We start from the raw sequence: 19,860 nt of genomic DNA, 5'->3' as shown, positions 1-19,860 counted from the left end.
GGGTGCTCTCACGATCACCTCCTTAACTTGGTGTAGACCAAGATTGGCATGGGAAGGTAAAAAGATTTGACGAATACGACTGTCGGGTCATGAGATTAATAACGAGAAAATCATGTCGCGTACGTCGTCGAACCCTTTCCTCCAGACACATGTGGCGCATACTCGTTTACCACGGGCCGTGGTGTACGGGTATGCGCCACAGGCGATTGAGAGTTTATATCTACCCAGGAACAGGGAGAACAGGCAATGGTAACTTAAGTACGACAGCGTTAAGAAAAGCCGACATCGGCAGCGTTGACCCGACGAATGGAAAAAATGAAAATTAGAATCGCAGCAGGAATCGAACCCAAGCATTCTGCGTCGCAATCGGGTATTCTACCTCACAGCCACGCCAGGTCTATAAACTGGTTTGGAAAGCAGCCTATGCAGGCGTAATAACGGTGCAACGTCAATTGTGGTTGTGGTGCTTGCTATATAATTATACAAGAAAGCAGTAAACCCTACATATGTGCTCCCACGAGACAGGCCTCAAGTCAGATTAACGTCTGTGGTGCCGGTGTTGGCTCCGCTTTTATAGCAGTTTAATAAACATTACATTTGTATTCCTATGATACAGCAAGCTATATTCAAGCATTCCTCGACCCCGGAGGAATACATTAACGAAAGTTACGTGTGATATTCACATCATGGCACCCTAAAGTGCACTTAGACCACCAGAACGGCGCAGTGTCCTCTTCATTTCTTACGAGGCTGGGCGATGGCCTCATGCAGACGGAGGATGATGCCAGATTGACTGACAGCCGCTTTGTAGACTAGGCTACGTTGGCCACATACGCCCAGGATACGACAAGCGCCATCCACTGATCTTGGTCTACGTAGCACAATCCAGGCCTACCAGCCTCGACGGCCTATACCTCACCAAGGCGAAGGGTAACTTCAGATTCCGACATGCAGCCGGCTTTATCGACAGACAATTTGTCGACGAAATGACCGAGGCATCCACGATTTACAACAGCTGGAGTATACCTCACACTTCACTACACATGGTCCCCTCCTCACCGCGGTCACGACCTGATCGAATAACAAGACATGACCAGCTGTTGGTTGTCACTGACCATGGTGATGACGACCTTGTTCAAGAACTGACAGGAACCTCTTCCACACCTGCACACGGGTTCTTGAAACGTGTGTACGTTCTCCATCATAAGGACAAGCACTACATATCAGCTTACTGCTTCTGGTGTTGGTTCCACGCTGCCACTGGCAGCGTTTTCCCAACTGTAAACAACTGGTTATATATGTAAAGTTTTTATGCAGACCATGCGACTGCATCGGTTTATTGAGACATTCTTAACCTCGTCGTCCTCTTCTTCTTCCTTGGCCCCTCCTTGCTGGCGTTAGCGATGTGGATCGCTACACTCTCCCGGCCGGCTGTCATTCTCCTTGCGCTGGTAATATGGTACCACGTTTTCTACGGACGCCTCTTCCGTCCTTCCATTTGGTCCAGTATAATACAATGTCTTCAGAAGTCCTTGTTGCTTAGCCGTTTTAACAACTAAGTACGGACCAGTGAATGGAACTTTTGAGTCCAACCCTTTCCTAACCAATATCATAGACCCGGGATCGATCTCTGGCGTCTTTGTGCTATGGCGACGGTCAAAATTCTTCTTCATGGTAATTCTGTATTTCTTTTGCTGTAGTTGGCTCTTTGGGTGTTCCTTCAAAGCAATCCTGCCAACTAAGCCCAGCTCTTCGTCAGCTGGTAACCAAGGAACCGCACCAAAGGCGGCAAAATGTGGGCTGCACCCGATGCCAGCGGTGTAGGACCTGTTATGATGATACACTGCCGCCTCCAAAGCATTCTTCCAGCCTCCCTCGAATTCCGGGTATAACTTGAGGTACATTTTCAGGTCTCTTATCAAGCGTTCGGCGAAAAAGTTAGCCTCAGGATGATAAGGTGCTGGATATCGAAGCATAATATTTCTTTCATTGGCCCAATTGCGCAACTTTTCACTTCTAAACGCTGGTCCATTGTCCGCAACAATGATCTTGGTGTTCTTGAAGATTTCTCTCTCTAAAAGTGCTATAACGCAGTTGGCGTCTTCTCTCCCCGCTTTGGCGGCCGCAAAGCGCGTGCACTCATCCACGGCGACCAGGAAAGCTTGGGGTCGTTTGACACCTTCACTTTTCTTCTTAAGTTCAGCGAAATCAAGGTGAACGACTTCGAATGGTATAGCTGAGTATTCTGGCATGACCATTCTGTTTCCGCGTGGTTTGTATTTTGATTTCACCATCTGACACTCATGGCACGTCTTGATATAACTGGCAACATCTGTGTTCATGTTGTTCCATGTAAATCTCTGGGTGAGCTTGTGGTAGGTCTTTGAGAATCCATCGTGACCTCCTGAATGTGGACTGCTGTGATATAACTTCAGGACTTGTGGCACTTTTGTTTCTGGGACGCACATTTTCCCATTTCGCAGTTCCATTTCTTGAGTACCCTCCCAAAGCTTCATCAAGTTAATGCTTTGTTTAGGAATTTCTTGCGGTACGTGGAGACGTGATAGTGCGTCAGCATGCTGGTGCTTCTGGCCTGGTCTATGCATTATATCGAAACTAAATTGCTGAATTTCGCTCACCCATCGAGCTATTCTGCCTTTTGGCTGTGTAAGTTGCAATAAGTACGTCAACGCCTGATTATCAGTGAACAGGTTCAAATGTTTACCTTCCAGGTAACTTCTGAAGTACCTGAGTGACATTACGACGGCTAAAGCTTCCTTTTCTGTCGTCGTGTAGTTTTCCTGCGTTTTCGTGAACGTATAGGAATAGTAGCCGATGACATTAAGCTCTCTCCCAGGTTGCTCGTTTTCGTCCCGTTGATAAAGAATGGCGCCTGCAGCATAGTGAGATGCGTCGGTGTATAGTTCGAACGGTAAATCAAAGTCAGGCAGTGTCAATACAGGGTCGGATGCGATGACTTTGACAAGTTCCAGTTAGCTCATCTCACATTTGTTGGACCAGACAAATGGAATTCCTTTCTGGGTCAGTGCGCTCAAACATTTTGTTTTTCTTGCATAGTCTTCTATGAACGCGCGGAAGTGACCGGCGAGTCCAAGAAACACTCGTAAAGAATGCACGTCATAGGGCTTTGTCAGCTTCTTGATACGCTGCACGCTCTCCTCTTTTGTGCCCTTGGTTCGGCCGTCGAAAGTTCTTCCCAGAAAGACTACTTTCCTGCAAAAGAACTCACTCTTCTTTATGTTGATTTTTAGTCTAGCAGCGCTAAGTGCCTCAAGGGCTTTCTCTAGGTGGTCTCCATGATCTTCCCGTGTTCTTGAGTATACGATGATATCATCCACATACACGTTACAAAATATACCGATGAAGTTCTTGAGGACTCCATTCATCATCTTCTGAAACCATGCTCCAGAGTTTTTCCATCCGAAGGGTAGTCTGTTGCATTCATAGATATCGAAAGGGGTGACAAATGCAGTAAACTTTTTCGTATCTTCTTTCAGCGGCACCTGCCAGTATCCTTTACACAAGTCAATGCGGGAAAACCATTGACATCCCCCAGTGTCGTCAATGATTTCATCAATTCTTGGCATTGGATAGGGGAAAATATCAGTTTGTTTATTTATTAGTCTGTAATCCGTGCATAGACGAAATGACCCATCTTCTTTCGGGACAATTGTAATGGGCGAAGCAAAGGATGAAGTTGAAGGTCTGATGATTCCTGCTTCAACCTGCTTCAACCAGATTTTCTTGTCGTGACTGAGGCTATATGGCTTTCTCTTGACGATAGTGTTGTCGCGTAATAAGAAGGGTACCTCAATGACCGTTGTGGCTTCCGGGTAAGAACCAATGCACAGAAGCTCTGGAAACATCAACGGTACATCTTCTCCTGAAGATGGCTTACGATCAGCCCTATCAGCGATATGAAGCTTACCGCACTCCGTCCCAATCGTCACCACATCGTTCCAGAGGATATTAACTTTCATCCGTGTCATATCAGGCCTTGATAAGATAAAATCAAAATTGACTTTGAAAACTACCATAGCTTCAACCTTGAATTTCTCGCCTTCATACTCTAGGTAAACTTCTGTCCATTTATAATATTCTCTACAAGAGCCATCGTAGCCGCACACACGAATATATTTTCCATGCACAATGTTGCTAGCCTCGACTAGGCTCTCGTTGATGAAACTGACAGAAGCGCCATTGTCAATCAAAACTGATAGAATTCGGCCATTGACTAACATCGGGACACTCAGTATTCCAGTCTTCGTGAGAAATACTGTTTCCTCAACAGTGCACCTTTCTCGAGTCAAGTCTTGACACCGCTCACATAATTCCATACTGGGATGATGTCTACATTGAGTGACATTATCAGCTGCCTTCCATGACGATGTGTTCTCGACAAGGTAATCATCTCTGCTTATATTTGTCGCCTTATCAGGTGTGCTATATTCTGGGGCTGTTGTATATTTCAATGCCAAGAGTAGCTCGTCCATAGAGGCGATTGACCTTGCTTGCATCTGCCTTTGGTAATACCTTGTCATACCATGCATGACAAGAGCAACGATTGACGAGTCCGCCAATGTTGGGTCAGCTACACGAAGTAACCGCCACTTTTCTAAAACATACTCCCTGATGTTAGTGCATCCCTGTCTGTAGATAAGGGCACTATTCCAAAGTTCTACAGGATTCATCTCGAAAGCACTTGCAAAGCTTTTCCTCCATGCTGCCCAAGAAGTGCTTGCATGAGATATTATTTGCAAGTCAAACCACTTCCGTGCGTTCCCACAGAGAAAATGCCTCATATTAAATATGCGGTCTTCGTCGCTTGTCCACTGGTTTCTGGTACATGCATATTCGTAAAAATCCAGTCATACAGTGGCGCTTGACGAATTGCCGTCAAACACCTCAGGCCTCACATATACGTCCTTCTTGTCCCTCGTATTTGCAGCTTCAACAAGAAGTCCTAAAAGCTGCTCCTGTTGTGTCATATAGAGCTTCTGCATTTCGAGTAATGCGTTAATGACACCTGAAGTGTTGCAATGAGTGCCGCTTGTTGGTGTTCGTATTTCAAACGACGGCGGAGAATTTAGCAAGTGAGGCGCCAAATCATCAAGAGGCATGCTCACAGTCACACTACCTTGAGTGACGAGGCCATCAGCGGTAGCTCCGGCGAGATTGGCAATCGTCTGCAGAAGACTCGGAGTTGTAGTGCCCTCCTGCAACTCGACGTATCGCTGGCCATCTGCCTGGAATCCCACGATGAGAGGCCGCTCCTGATGGCGAGTGAAGTCGAACTTGCTCTTCATTTGCAGGTTCTTGACCTCGACTGCGCCAATGTAAAGTTTTTATGCAGACCATGCGACTGCATCGGTTTATTGAGACATTCTTAACATCGTCGTCCTCTTCTTCTTCCTTGGCCCCTCCTTGCTGGCGTTAGCGATGTGGATCGCTACAATATATAACAGATATGCGGCTCCTCAACGTATGTGGGTGCGTATAAAATTTATACAAATCTTTAGCGTCACTTTGTAACGTTTGGCTCAGTAAAAAAAATTACGCCACAGTCACCTTCCCACCGCATGCTTCGCATAACATCGACTCTCACGGTACGTGGGACCTGACGAATTTTTTAATCAAAAAATCGCTAGCAGACGCTGCCTGCGGCGGCGTTGTCTCTCGCGGGTGAGGGCTCGATCTCGTTCCTTGCGAGCTGGAAGTTCAGCGTTCATCGCATAAAGAGTGTTTCCATATTGACCGCTTGCCGTTGCTCTCTCTCGCCAGATGGCGAGCGGCGTTTCTAGATCCCGTTGTAAGCTCTCTCGAGGCTACAATACAAGTACACTAGAAAAGTACCCACTACGCCATAAATCAATTTTTGTGAAGTTGGAAAGCACCTACTAAGCCATTATTCTTCTTTCTGCGGAGAAGCCAGGCACCAGCTACACGTCTGTAAGGCATTATGTGCACTTTGTTGACGCGACGACTGATGGCGGTGAAGAATTATCGCTCAGCCCTTTGTAATGGGTTGGAAGCTTTAAACGGCCCACCAGTCATGTAATTTGCATTGGGTGACGCCCGGTCGATATTTCCCTCTCCCTTCATGCTGTATAACATACGTTGACGTGGGAGAGAGACGGAGGGGAGGGCGAAAAAGTTTACTGACACCCCGAGGAAATGGATCATGCACTTATGGGCTTCCTTGGCAACCAATACAAGTGCACCTGCAAGGAACCCACTACGCTATAAATCATTTTAATTTTACTGAGACCCCGATGAAATGGATCATGCGCTTATAGGCTTCCTTGGCAACCAATACAAGTGCACTTGCGAGGATTCTACGGAGACCCGTGGTACATGCTAAACGCATGTAATGCATTATGCGCACTTTGTTGATGCTGTGCCTGATAACAATGAAGAATTATGTCAGAGCCCTTTGTAATGGGTTGGAAGCATTCAACAACCTACTCGTTGCGCAATTATCATTGTGTGACGCTTGGTTACAGAATTCGCGTTGTGCGACGCTTGGTGCTAATTTTACTGTTCTACCACGCTATATTGCATATGCTGTGGTTCCTTCCCGACATGAAGCCTGTATAGGACCTTCTTGCAAAGCAGTTTCAAGCACCGGCATGGCTCAGAGGTTGAATACTGGGCTCCTACGCGGAGGGCGCAGGTTCGAACCTCGTTCCGTCCTGGAATTTTTTTTATTTCGTTTTTTTTTTCTTATTTCGAGCGATACTAGTTACGGACACCGGCGGCGGCGGTGGCGGCGGCGGCGGCGGCGGACAACTACGGCGCCAAAAACGGCCGGTGAAATGATCTCATAACAGCTTTCGCTGTAAAAAATAATTGCATCATGCATACTTTCGGAATGACCATGTCCGCAAAAACGCTCACTTTTCACCGAGGTTGGGTTTCGTTATCTTCACATAACATTTTGCTAATGCGTACTCGTTTATATCTGAGGGCTGTATTCTGCCTGTCGTGTGCGCTGATAGTGCAAATATTTTGTAATCTGTATTTGCTACTACCAAGATGCAGCCAACTATCGGGTGGCGCGTTTGTCAAACTGCACTGCTATAGATTGTACTCGCTTTGCTATCGTAATTATCCTGTGTGCTGTGACAAAATATTACAAATGAAATTAATGTGTCACTGCCGTTGAACATTACAAGATTCGCTCGTTTAATTTCAATTTTCAGGCCCTACCCTGAACGTGATGGCAATGTTAAAGGTAGCAGAGGACCGTGAACTCAGAAAGCTAAAAGGAAGACACGTGGCTGTGTACCGTCAAATCGACGGATATCTCGTCAGCCCCTCATTCGTCGATGAGCTTGTCCGCGACGCTCTCAGGTACCAACCGCGCCCAGATGACATCTTCATTGTAAGCTACCCAAAGTGCGGAACAACATGGATGCAGCACATCGTGTACAACATCCTCAACAGCCGACCGCCACCGAGAGGGCTGCTCGAGCAGAGTACCGCCATGCCATTCCTGGAAATGCAGGGCTCCATGTCCGCGAGGGTCATGCCGAGACCAGGAGCCATTAAAACTCACATGCCATTTCACTTGCACCCCTACTCGAAGCAGGCCAAGTATGATCACGCTTGAACTCATTTCTATCAAACTGCGTTGTCATTCACAGGTGCATAAAATGCATTCGCGCACACGCCTTCACAGAACAGTAGAACAAAATAGAAATTCTAAAAATGAGTCACCTCACACGCATTGATAACCACTTAGCTATTGCGGCGAGACGTTTATTACAGCGAAGGTGTATTATACCTTACATGAGCCACAGAAGTAGTAGTAGTAGTACTAGTAGTAGTAGGAGCAGTAGTAGTAGTAGTAGTAGTAGTAGTAGTAGTAGTAGTAGTAGTAGTAGTAGTAGCAGTAGTAGTAGTAGTAGTAGTAGTAGTAGTTAGTAGTAGTAGCAGTATCGGAAGGCATCCACTGAGATGCCATTAGCTGAACTGGCAGTTTACGTGAGCTTGCTTTGACTTGATAGCGGCGTATTGCAAATCTGGCAGCGGATTCACATCACGCTATCTCGCTAGCCAATAATGCCGGGTGTTTCAAGAAATGTGCGCGAAATTCTCAAACACCAGGGAGATGCGATATTTCTTTGATGCCTTCCCAATTACTTCTTCAGTAGCCGCAGGGCTTTTATGATGGCTAAAGACATCATTTGGACAGTAATGAAGAAAGTTGAATTAATTAACTTTTCTATTAGTGGATTTAGGTGGTTATGCCCAATGGGAAAATTGAAGTTCTTCATGCAAAGAGGCCATTGCAGCTTTGGTATTTCGAAAGAGCCGCATTTAGCATTAATTGGTGTACGTAATGAAACTGATGAAATTAACCCATATTCAACGGCGAAACGGAAACGGAAACGCGGAAGAGCGCAGCTGCAATATTGTTCTAAGACGCGCAGAATGAGTTAGCATCGTTACATCAACCATCAACCAACTACGTTGTGTGGGTGCGCGGGGTGCGCGTGCAATTAAAGCACGCGTGGCGCGAATACGTTAACGAACGCTGAAAATCTACGCATCTGTAATTGTTGTGTTGAATAGTGACGCCATTCAGCTCATCGGCTTGTTGCGCTCGTCGGAGCTTCGACTTCGGTTCGCCGTTGAATTTGTTTGAATTTTATTAAGCCACAATATTTACAGGAGGCCGCGTTTTCTATAGACCAGCACACAGCGAATTCCATGCATAGCGCCATATTTGCATCGTGCGTCGCGCCGTCTATCGCACACGCGACAAAACAACATTCCCGGACTGCCATGCCAGCAGCCGTTGCACAGAGCAAACAGGAAACTCCCAAAACTCAGCCCGTCGGAGAGCGTGTTTCGTGTTGTTTCTAGGCTAGACATTTTCGCTGTATTTATTCGAACATTAACGATACCTTGCTTCATGCAAATCTAGAATGTATCAAGTACGTGCTGAGCAGGCTGCGGAAGCAACCCCGTCATGTACGTACGCTGTTACATTTGTTAAGAAACGTCCTCGATGTAGTACGCGTTAATCGTAATTGCAGTGCAGCTCGCGAAAGAGTGAAACGATGTTTTGTTGCCACATATTACAAGTTGCGCACGAAGTTTTGTGAAAACTCATTATTTTAACAAGCGTCGCGGAATAATTAGAGTAGGTGTTGCGGGTAGTTTCGCGGAACGTAACTTGTTTCACGAGAGCGCTTCAAATAATGCGTCTCGCTCACAAAAACGTGCTATCAGAGAGTGTCACCTGCAGTATCGTTCATCGATCTCTTTTGAAGCTATCTGCACAACTTTAATCCTGTAACGATGATGCTTCACAAGCGAAAGTGTGCTACTCTTAGTAAAGCCGATATTGAAATAGGCGGAATCCTGCTGTCTCTTAATAAACGTGTGCTTTGTAAGTATGCGAAAAATTTAGCTGCTTGAGCTAGCGCTGCGCCTGCGACGTAAAGGACACTGGCGTGGCTACTGTCTACGTACGTGCCAATATATGTATTATGTGCAGCTGGATGCCTCGGGTCCAAATAAATTTGTGGACATCAAGCACTGAAATGATAGCACGGAATTCTGGCCGGCTGTTGAGGAACACCGCACCATTTACTACCGTTTGAAGACGAACGCTTCTAATCTTGAAGCCATGGATGCCATGAAAAACACTAAAGCTTGATACTACGTTGAAAGTGGCAAAGCATGCTGATTGTTTGTGAATGAAAGCCCTACCTTGCACTACATTTGCGACAATGGAAACGCTCAGAGGTATTAAGTGCACCCCACACTAAGCTTGCGTATGCCTTCAAACCAGCTGCGTGTCAAGCAAATTAGGTTCGTAAGATGAAATAGGTGGACATCACACTATAGAATACACGCATTTAGTGCACTTACTCGCGCATTTTCACTCGGCTCGTAGTTGTTCTGCTTGAATTACAATTATCCACAATACATGAATTTAGTGTACTTGCTCGCGCATTTTCACTCGGCTCCTAGTTTTTGTGCTTGAATTACAATTATCCACTCGCGGCGAAGCTGGAAACACCGCACCGGCACTATTCCTGTGGAGGGTCGTGATCGACGCAGCCAGCGCTAAGTATTATCCTCCTGTTGCGCTGCTTGCTTTGGCATCCAAAAATGACGCAGTACTTACCAGACGAGCTCTTATACGCGGAAGCAGCGCGAAGAGGAACTTTTTCGCACTTTAAAGCTTCAGAACTGCAGCTTGCCCTGTTTACTTAGCGCAACTAATGCGCGCCTTGGAAGCACGGCGTCTGGGCGCGAGAGTATTCGCGCGGCTCGCCAGCAGCCTGGGTGCGAGAGAGGCGTGCTCTGGTGCATAAATGATGTCTACGGTAACTCAGCTTGTGCCTACAGTGCATGAATTCGCACGGGTTCTAGATATATCTGGGCAGACTGATGTGTTCTTTTTAGATTTTAGCAAGGCCTTTGATAACGTGCCTCATGGAAAACTTTTGTTTCAGCTCGAAAATATTGGGCTTCCATCGGGTATTGTTAAGTGGATTCATATGCTCTTAAAAAACAGAACTCAATTTGTTGAGGGCAGGGGTTGTTCTTCTTCCCTAAATATTTTTTCCGGTGTGCCACAAGGTAGTGTTTTAGGTCCCTTATTATTCCTAATTTTCGTTAATGATTCAGTTGATGCCGTTCATAAGGACATATCTGTCCGATTATTCGCGATGATTGTGTTGTTTTTAAAGAAATGTGTTGTGTAAACGACCACATATTCAGCAGTCTCTTACAAGTACAGACGAGTGGTGTCAAAACTGGGGCACGGAACTTAATAGTGACAAAACAGTTCTCTGGAAAATAACAAGAAAACGAACTCCCAGCCTTTATACTTATTGTCTCCGCAATATCCCGCTCACAGACGTAGAAAAATACAAATATCTTGGAGTCACTTTAAAGGGGTGGTGCCATGAAATTTCCAGGCTATAACAAGCCTGTTGTGGGTTTCCTCTGTATGCAAGGACACCCCACACGAAGGGTCGGACACAGCAAACGTTTGGAATATATTTTAATTCACTTCCAAAGTGTACCTAAATGCCCATTCTCCCGATCGAAACCCATCGCTAGCGCGCCAACACTCACGTAGATCTGTAGGATGGGCAACGAAAGTTGTAGTGACGTCACACCATACCTGCTGTAGTGACGTTAGTGACCTCCGGACGTCCGCCACCTCAGCAACATACGTAACGGCTGTAGTGAACTAGAATATATTCTAGTTCACTATAGTACCGGCAAAGCATCGGCTGCTACATCACTCGCCGAGTTTCAATCGCGTTTTGGCTAAGTGCGTCACAGCCTTGTGTGGTCACGTGACCAAGCCTCCTACACTTCTACGTCACTGCCCAACCTTGGCGCCCAGAAACCGAAACCGAAAGTTGACCGCATCAAAAGGCGATATTAAATTATTTAGCGTGAAAACATGAATCTTGGTGCGTGCATCATGCTTCGTGGAGCTATAGGAAACGCTTACAGCAAAGAACGCGCAAGCCACAAACATGGTGGCACCACCCCTTTAACAAAGTCACTTACGTGGCCAGACCACATTGCAAGCACATGCACGGCTGCACTTAGTAAACTGTCGTTTCTTAAGAGGAAACTTATGTCCTCCACGAAGGAGACCAGATTATTGGCATACAACACCTGCATTCGATCAAAATTTGAATATGCCTCAGTTGTTTGGTACCGTCAATGTAAAAAAGACGTTGCCTTGATTGAAAAAATTCAACGGAAGACTGACAGATTTATATTCAGCTAGTATAAAAGATATGACTCGCCAACACAACTTATGAAACTGAACAACATCCAAACACTGGAAACTCGGAGGAAAATTAATCGGTTAACGTTCCTACACAAACTTCTTTCCGGTAAGTTACAACAAGTTTGCCCAACTGTGTGAAACCTCTATCTTCTAGAAAAACAAGACATAAGCATAAATATTCATTGGCGCCTGTTTTTGCCCGTACCACTGCTTTTAAAAATTGTTTTTTTCCTAGGACTATTGCTGACTTGTACTCTTTGCGAATAAGTGTTTTTCAGCCCGTAGATATTGATCAGCTTGAAACTTTTTTTTGTTTAGTTCTGAATGATGTATCCATATGGCGTGTATTCACAGTGCCTCAGTGATGTTGTTAGCTGACTTCTGCTGCGCATGAGTGTTCTGTTCACTCTTTATGTGCCGTAACACTGTTGTTCAAGTGCTATATAAGTTGGTTGATTAAGTGCAGTGCCATTGTACAACTTTTTTTTTTCTGGCCCCTCCTTCTTGGGCCTAAATATAGGCCTGCAAAACATCTAAAAAAATAATAAATAAATAAATAAATAAATATATGCCAAAGCTGCGACGGGTTCTTCGCATGAAGAACTTCACTTGTCCCACTTGACATAACTGCCTAGTTCCACTAATTAAAAAAGTTAATGAAATTAATTTTTTAGTTACTGTCCCAAATGATGTCTTCAACCATCTTAAGATGCCTGCCTCTACAGATAAAAGCAATTGAGAAAGTAGTGAGCAAATATCGCATTTTCATATTTTTTTTTAGAATTTTGGACACATTTCTTGCAACGCCTTGTAGAGTCTCGGGTGCTTTCCACACGTGATCTCGCTAGCCAATCGTTAAGACTTTGGCTGATTCGATATGGGTAGGCCTTGCGCATTCCGCACCGCAGAGGAGCAAACTACTTGCGAGGAACGTCGATGCGAACTCGAACGTCAACGGAAACGACATCGCCGTGCCGAAGGCACAGCGAAGGCAGTCGCGCCTGTACACAGTTCCACTCGGAAGAACTTTTATAGCTTGCCTGTGATAGCCTGTGCTTGCACACTACCTCCCAGCACGGTCACTAAAGAGAAGGGATGACCTAGCTCCTAGTAGGCGCCGTCAATATATGTGACGTAACGGCGAATGGTGCGGAAAGAAGTGTGCCCAGGCAAAGTTTAATTGATGTTTGCATGATTACACATGGAAGGCGGTGTGCATCGGTTCAATGTTCCTCCCTTATGTGGCGAGCAGTCACGCTTGCTATCGCCAGCCGGTAGCAAAAGGTTAAGCGTTATCATATGCCTTCGAGCCGTTGTCATATTAACGCCTTAGGCAACTGCCGCGGCAGATCGGGCAGGAGCTTTGTACCAGTGCTCACTGTCTTGCATGCGCAATAATGGAAACTGTAATTAAAATTTTCAGCGAGATATGTCGGGACACAGACATGCTAGAAGAATTCTTCCAAGAGTAAGTGTGTAGAAACGCGACTGCTTCCGACTTTTCAAAACGAACATGCCCGCTTGCGGCAGTCACTAAAATGTTCTTCACTCAATCTTTGTAAACTGACCGGCTAAGATCGATAATTATTGTCTCACTGTGTGTCCCTCTAGATACATAACTTATGTGCAAAGGCGCCCCGCCACGGTGGGCTAGTGCTTATGGCGCTCGACTGCTGACCCGAAGGTTGCGGGATCGAATGCCGGCCGCGGCGGCCGCATTTTCGACAAAAGCGAAAATGTTTGAGGCCCGTGTACTTAGAGTTATGTGCACGTTAAAGAACCCCAGGTTGTCAAAATTTCCGGAGCCCTCTACTACGGCGTCTCTCATAATCATGTCGTGATTTTGGGACGCTAAACCCCAGATAGTATTATTATGTGCAAAGGTGGTTTCCACGTACCTCCCAGGGCTGAATTTTCAGAAAACCATTAGGCTTAAAGGGACACTAAATAGAAACAATGGATCGGTTTAGATTGATAAATTGTACTTTGAGAACTGCAATGCCGCTAATTTCACCATCATAGGTGTAATATTAAAGGAGAAATGAAGTTCAAAGTCTAATTTTTAAATTTCGCGCAAACCATCCACGCGTGACGCACGGATTTCAGTATCTTCATCGTAATTTGGCGCCATTGGCTCAACAAAATTTCCTCCAACTTGGTATGTTAAGTCTATGGCCCTCACAGAGGATAGTATACTTCATTTTTACCGTTAAGGGATTTTTTACCGTTAGCTCTTAGTAGGCGCCGTCAAAATATGTGACGTCACGGCGAATGGTGCGGAAACCTCAAGGTGGCGTCACCACACACATTACCTTTTTGCGCGATTTCTCGCTCACTGAGCGTCTTCTCGCAGCAAGCGTGGTGGTTTTGGTATCGTGAAAGAGTAATTTACTAATATGAGAAAAATCGTTTTGCTCTTTAGTGTCCCTTTAATTCTGAGCACCCTATGGACCTACCATCTTGCACTGATTTCTGCCCTGTAAAGACAATAAATACATCCGCAAGTCAGTGACATTTGTGCGTTAAAGAAAGCGCCCTTACAAATTTGTGTGGTCAATTTCAATGCATACAATTTAAAAATGTTTATTTAAAAACAGTTATCTATAGTGTGCGTGACTTTTTATGAATTCAAGGGTGACTGGGACAGGTCCAGTGAACACTGAAACAGTGAAAGAACCCAGAAACGGTGCTAAAGCATACGCAGGTGGGCAGGACTAGCTAAATGCCACCTGTTATTGTTTTTCCATTAAAATTAGGAGAAGCACAAGAACCACCACTGCGGCGATAACCTTTTCATATTGAGATGAAGCTAAAGGGGAGTTGCTGTTTACTGGCGACGAGTACGCCTTTTCGAGTCACCATTTGGAATTAATAAAAAATAAATTGTAGGAATTCATGCAATATGTAACACCTAAAGAAGAAAAAATATTGCGTAATCACATTAACGTTAACACAAACAGACACCATGAGAAAGATTTTAACCATATGATGCAGACTATATTTACTGCAACTGGAAGCATAAATAGGCGTTCATGTGCTTTAATTGCTCCTTGATCAGCGCCTTTGATGGCCATGAGCCAATTACTACCCTTAGTGGTGAGAGCTAAGCAGAATATAGTAATTTTAGTTGAACTTAGACACGCTCATATTGTAAGAAAGAAACTTAGCGCAATTTATAATTTCCACAAAGCACTCACAGAATCACACACGTACACACTCAAGACACACGCACACCACACAATATGACGAGTTCTTGCAATATTACGAGTTACCAACTAGCCCAACAAGTTTTATTTAGACACGATGTTTGTGTGTAATGTGCTCGGAACAATCCTATGACGTATAGGACGTATACACCTACCACAAAGCGTGTTGAATGCCTTGTGTTCCATAATGATGTATCTGAAAGGCTTAAGTTACCATAATTAAATGCTCAAGTATAGGTACGCAAATACAGAGACGAGCCAGTTACCAGTTTAAGTGCTGTGGCTTGGACGCATATCACTATATCAAATTTATAGTGAAGAAAATAAAAAATGACGTCGACATGGGAGACGTCCAACGACTTAGTGGCTGCTTATTCCCTTTTGTTCCTATTGTGTAGAGTCTGACGTGAAGATGTTTGCATTTTTTACCTTTTCATATCAAGGTACATCTACATAACCAGAAATCCTTACGACTGTTGCGTCTCCTTCTACTACCACACCAAGGGCCTGCCTGCCTATTGCTTCGAAGATGGCACTTTCGATGAATTCGTCGACATGTTCATCGAAGGCAATGTAGCCATTGGGGACTACTTCGAGCACGTTCTGTCCTGGTACGCGCGAAGACTGGACGAAAATGTCCTCTTCGTGACGTACGAGGATCTGAGGAAGGACACGGCGGCATGGATCATGAGGATTGCCGAATTTATTGGGGAAAAGTACGCTTGGGAATTAAAACAGAACCCAAGCGCGCTAACGCGTGTCGTAAACAACACAAGTTTAAAAGCTATGCAGGAAAGTGTGAACGAAGTTATCCAGAAGGGGAGCGAACAGATGAAGTCCATGTCTGAAGACAAGAAGCCGTGGTGGATGAAGCGCGTTCTAGAGACAGCGGGTGAAAAAATGGCGAAGAAACCTGCAACCGCAGAATTCATACGCAAGGGAATAGTGGGTGACTGGCGCAATCACTTTAGGCCTGATCAGGTGATTCGCATGAAAAAAACGATGGCTGTTAAGACTGCTGGAAGTGATGTCATGAGTCTTTGGGACGGCATTGGACTACCGTGAAACCCTCATATGACATTAAAGCTTTCAATAGGCCCGAGCTTTACACTAGGGGATAAGATAAAGATGACACAACATAATAACGGTGTGTAATAAAGAGACAGCTAATGTTGATCTTAACAGACAGACAGACAATGAACTTTATTAAGATAGTCCTGAGGAGCACCGCAGCCGTTCAGGGCGGCAGCACCGCGGGCCGCTCCCACGTGGGGACGGGGAGGCCAAGCCTCACCGCCGCGTCGTGGGCCCTCTGGACGGCCCTTAACTGGTGTAGGAGATTCGAGCTCCTTAACTTGGAGCACCACTCTTCTTCAGTGAGGCGTTGAGGGCCCCGTAAGGAGGGACGCCGGCAGAGCATGTGATCAAAATTGCTTCTGGCGCCACAATCGGGACAGTCCGGTTCAAAAGCATCCGTGTAAGAACTTAGGGTTGATAGACTAGGATAAGACCTGGCCTGCAGCATTCGAAACGTGTCAGCTTGAGGCCTGGAGAGTTTCTCGTGCGGAAGAAGAAACCTTCGCCTAGACAGCTGGTAGTGCTTAGAAACCTCGTTGAAAGTGAATAAAGGATCTCGAAAGACCTCCCGACCAGTCCCCGAGGTGCTGCCTCCGTCCAACTTGGCGCAGTGGGTTAGCTCACGCGCGAGGCCCTGGGCGACCTTGTTAAGGTTAGTCAGAGAGGGTAAGTGCTACCCGAGATGATCCCGAAACCACGTGATGGTGCGTGAGGAAATGACTCTGTCGCCTAGGATGTGTGCGACCTCGGCGGAAACGGAACCTGATGCAAAGGCTCTGACAGCCGCGCGAGAATCGGTGTAGATTTGATGCCTGTTCTCGTGAAGTAATGCGAGAGCCACCGCGGCCTGCTCGGCTCTAGCCGGGGTGGTATTCATGAGAGATGCAGAGTTGAGAACTGCGCCACTCTGGTCTACTAGGATGGCCGAGAAGTTTGCCGATGTGATCTTAAGGAATGAAAAAAGGTTAAAAAGGTGTTGCTTCTTACCCTTTAAAGAGGACATCGTTTAGACTTTTGTGATTTCATTGAATACCTACGAAAATGACGGCCATCATACGTCGTCCCCTTTTCTAACAATATCATTATTTTTCTTTCCATTACTTTGCACAATTTGTTATTTATTCCCCTCTTGCCAGCTCCACTGCTGCATGGTAGAGCTATCCGGACACGACCAGACGAATAATATTCTTGTATAATTGTGAAAAATATCCTCTGGGGTCTTGATGTGTTTGCACTGCTGCGCACCATATGGACCGCTCCATGAAGCAATGAACGCGCGCGAACGCAGAAAATGGCGCAAGAATGTAAAGACGTATCCAACCATTCCAAGTCGCTCAAGTACTCAACAGCCGTGTATATATGATGCCCAAGAGTCTGTCTACGATTCTAACCGAACTAATCAGTGTATATCACGGGAATTACAAAGCTATGATTTCTACCATTAGCAAATAACGGAAGCTACATATATGTGCTCTTGTCGAACACTGCGGTGTGCAAGTGCTTCGCGGGTCATACATCACAGAGTAGAATGACTCGTGTGATTTCTCTGTAAGGCTATCGCGGCACGGTGCTTGTGTGAAAAAGCATTACCTTTTTAACAACAGCGTTGATGTGGTTTCTGTTAAGTTGTTTCAACTTCCACACCCATCCGTGAACTGCTACTCGAGCAAGTAAAATATTTTTACTGGGGGAACAACTGAACAGAGAAAATTGTGATTAACACGGATCGTGTCGCTGTTACCTGAACAAATTTTCCTGCCGAAATATTTCATATGGCAGATATCGAGTAATGTCGTGTGATCGTACGAGTCATGGCGATACTGAGCGCGTGGAAAAGAGGAGACGGGGAAGAAGACACGGGGCAGGCGCTGACTGAAAACTGAACTTTATTGAAAAGGACACCCGCTTCTTCAAGTTGGCAAAAACGTCACAGCAAAACAGCCCAACATATGTCCTCACGTGAACATCCATGAACAAAACAAAATCAGACAAGCAATTTGTCGTAGAGCATGTAGCGCAAAAATTACGGGGACACAAGAAAGCAACATAAACACGAGACGAGCGCTAACTTCGAACTGAAATGTATTCTCAGAATCCACGCCTATTTCTCGTAAGCAATTTGTGCATATCTGTCGTATGAGATTTTTCGAAGGGGCCATGTCGAAGATGCAGAAACTCGATTGCTGCTACAACCTCAATATTCCCATGTCTTTGCAATTTTAGAACCAGGTCAGGACGTGCTCCTGACTGCGCAAATAAACTGGCGCAGCACTGCCGTCGTGTTGAGATTCCTCGTCGTGTTGAGATTGTAGCTAAAATTTAGCATTGCGCCAACTTGACGTGACTGTATGTACTCACTTACCTACCTTACCTTACACTTTTATTGCGATAGCAATTATATGGAACGTCTCGGACCGTCTCGGCGTGTATGTATCAGTATGTATATATATATAAAAGTCCCAAGGAAAAATATTTCAGAAAAATTCTTCCGAAGTGCGGAACCTAACCAGCGACCTCACGCTCGGCAGGCGCGTGGCGCTAACCACTACGCCACAAAGCGCAGGTCCTTCAGGTAGCTAACGGCGAGTGTTATAACACACCCTTTCCCGCTTGCAGGACTCCGAGACGGCAGGCGCTTATAAGCATTTCTTCATTACCAGCGAAATGACGCGAGGAGTGCAACGGGCGCATTTAAAGGTCGTAGGCCAGCTCGCTCGCTCCTTCTAATAGTTGCGCAGGGTGAACTTTGCCCCTCCGCTGTCTGCTCGCGCGGTAGTTGCTGCCGGGGGGGTAGATGTTTCTGCGGCGTAGTAGCGCGTCCATCACGGGCCGCTTTTCTTGCTATCGGATTCATTGCTTCGCCCTTGCGGCGAAATTGTGACTTTTTAGAAGCGAAGTATTCCTTGCTCGGCGGTATGTCCCGCGGCGTTGGCCTTGGCGTCCGCACTCACACTACGCATGCGCAACTCGCCTCCTTCGTTCTCTCCAACAGCTGCGCGTTACTCTCTACACTTCTCCCCCAGCACCTGCTCGCGCTTCTCCTGCGTTCTCGCTTTTGCTCTCGCGGCGCATGCGCTACTCTCCTCCTCTAGTCTCCTTCAAGTGGGAGAGCGCTGCGCGCGTTCAGTCCAGCGCTTGCTTCTGTTGACTCTTCTGAAATGCGGGCTCGACATGCCGAAATTCTGTCGATCGCGTTCCTAGCTCGCCCTGTGAGAATTATCGGCCAGGCTAGAGGGAACACACGACGGGCGTAGTGTTCCTCTCCGCGTTCCACGACGCGAGGTCGGTAGCATGCCCAACAAACGACAACTGAGCGCGATCGTTCAAGTGCTCCGGCTTCGCATCGCTTGATGGTCCCCTCTAGCAGGAGATTGTGTAATTTTTTTTCTTCCCCGTTCACCTCCCCCGGTGTAGAGTAGCAGGCTAGAACATACTACCTCTCAGGACGACCTCTCTGCCTTTGTGTAAATAGGCCTTTCTTTTTCTATCTGGGCCACAATGGCTTGGGCGCTGGGGTTTAGATTTATGTTGATCCGCGCTATGAATATCGCTTTGCAATAAATTGTATACGTGTAGGTAAAGGCGTGCACGCTACCAGGTCTTGTTTCCAGCGAAGGAAAGGAAGAAGTGTGGTGAAGCTTACCTTTACGAGGCTGGTTCCCCAACAAGGTTTCAGAATATTTGCGGCGAAACGCAACACAAGCTAACCAAAAAAAATCGGCAGATCTTATAGGTTGTGGGAATCGGTGTCATGGGAAGCAGTCAGCGAGTACTTCT

The 19,860-nt window shown here is 46.0% G+C and overlaps 1 protein-coding gene across 1 annotated transcript; it reads left to right on the top strand.

Annotated features, from left to right (window-relative positions):
- The first annotated feature begins 7,246 nt into the window (after positions 1 to 7,246).
- Positions 7,247 to 16,226, top strand: LOC119375273 (sulfotransferase ssu-1). Its single transcript, XM_037645454.2, has 2 exons — positions 7,247 to 7,617; positions 15,450 to 16,226. The coding sequence occupies exons 1-2, from the start codon at positions 7,247 to 7,249 to the stop codon at positions 16,069 to 16,071; spliced, it is 993 nt and encodes a 330-aa protein (XP_037501382.1). The 3' UTR covers positions 16,072 to 16,226.
- Positions 16,227 to 19,860: the final 3,634 nt, after the last annotated feature.

Source organism: Rhipicephalus sanguineus, chromosome 11 (genome assembly GCF_013339695.2).
Source record: "Rhipicephalus sanguineus isolate Rsan-2018 chromosome 11, BIME_Rsan_1.4, whole genome shotgun sequence".
NCBI lineage: Eukaryota > Metazoa > Arthropoda > Arachnida > Ixodida > Ixodidae > Rhipicephalus > Rhipicephalus sanguineus.
This window is presented reverse-complemented; position numbering and strand designations above follow the sequence as displayed.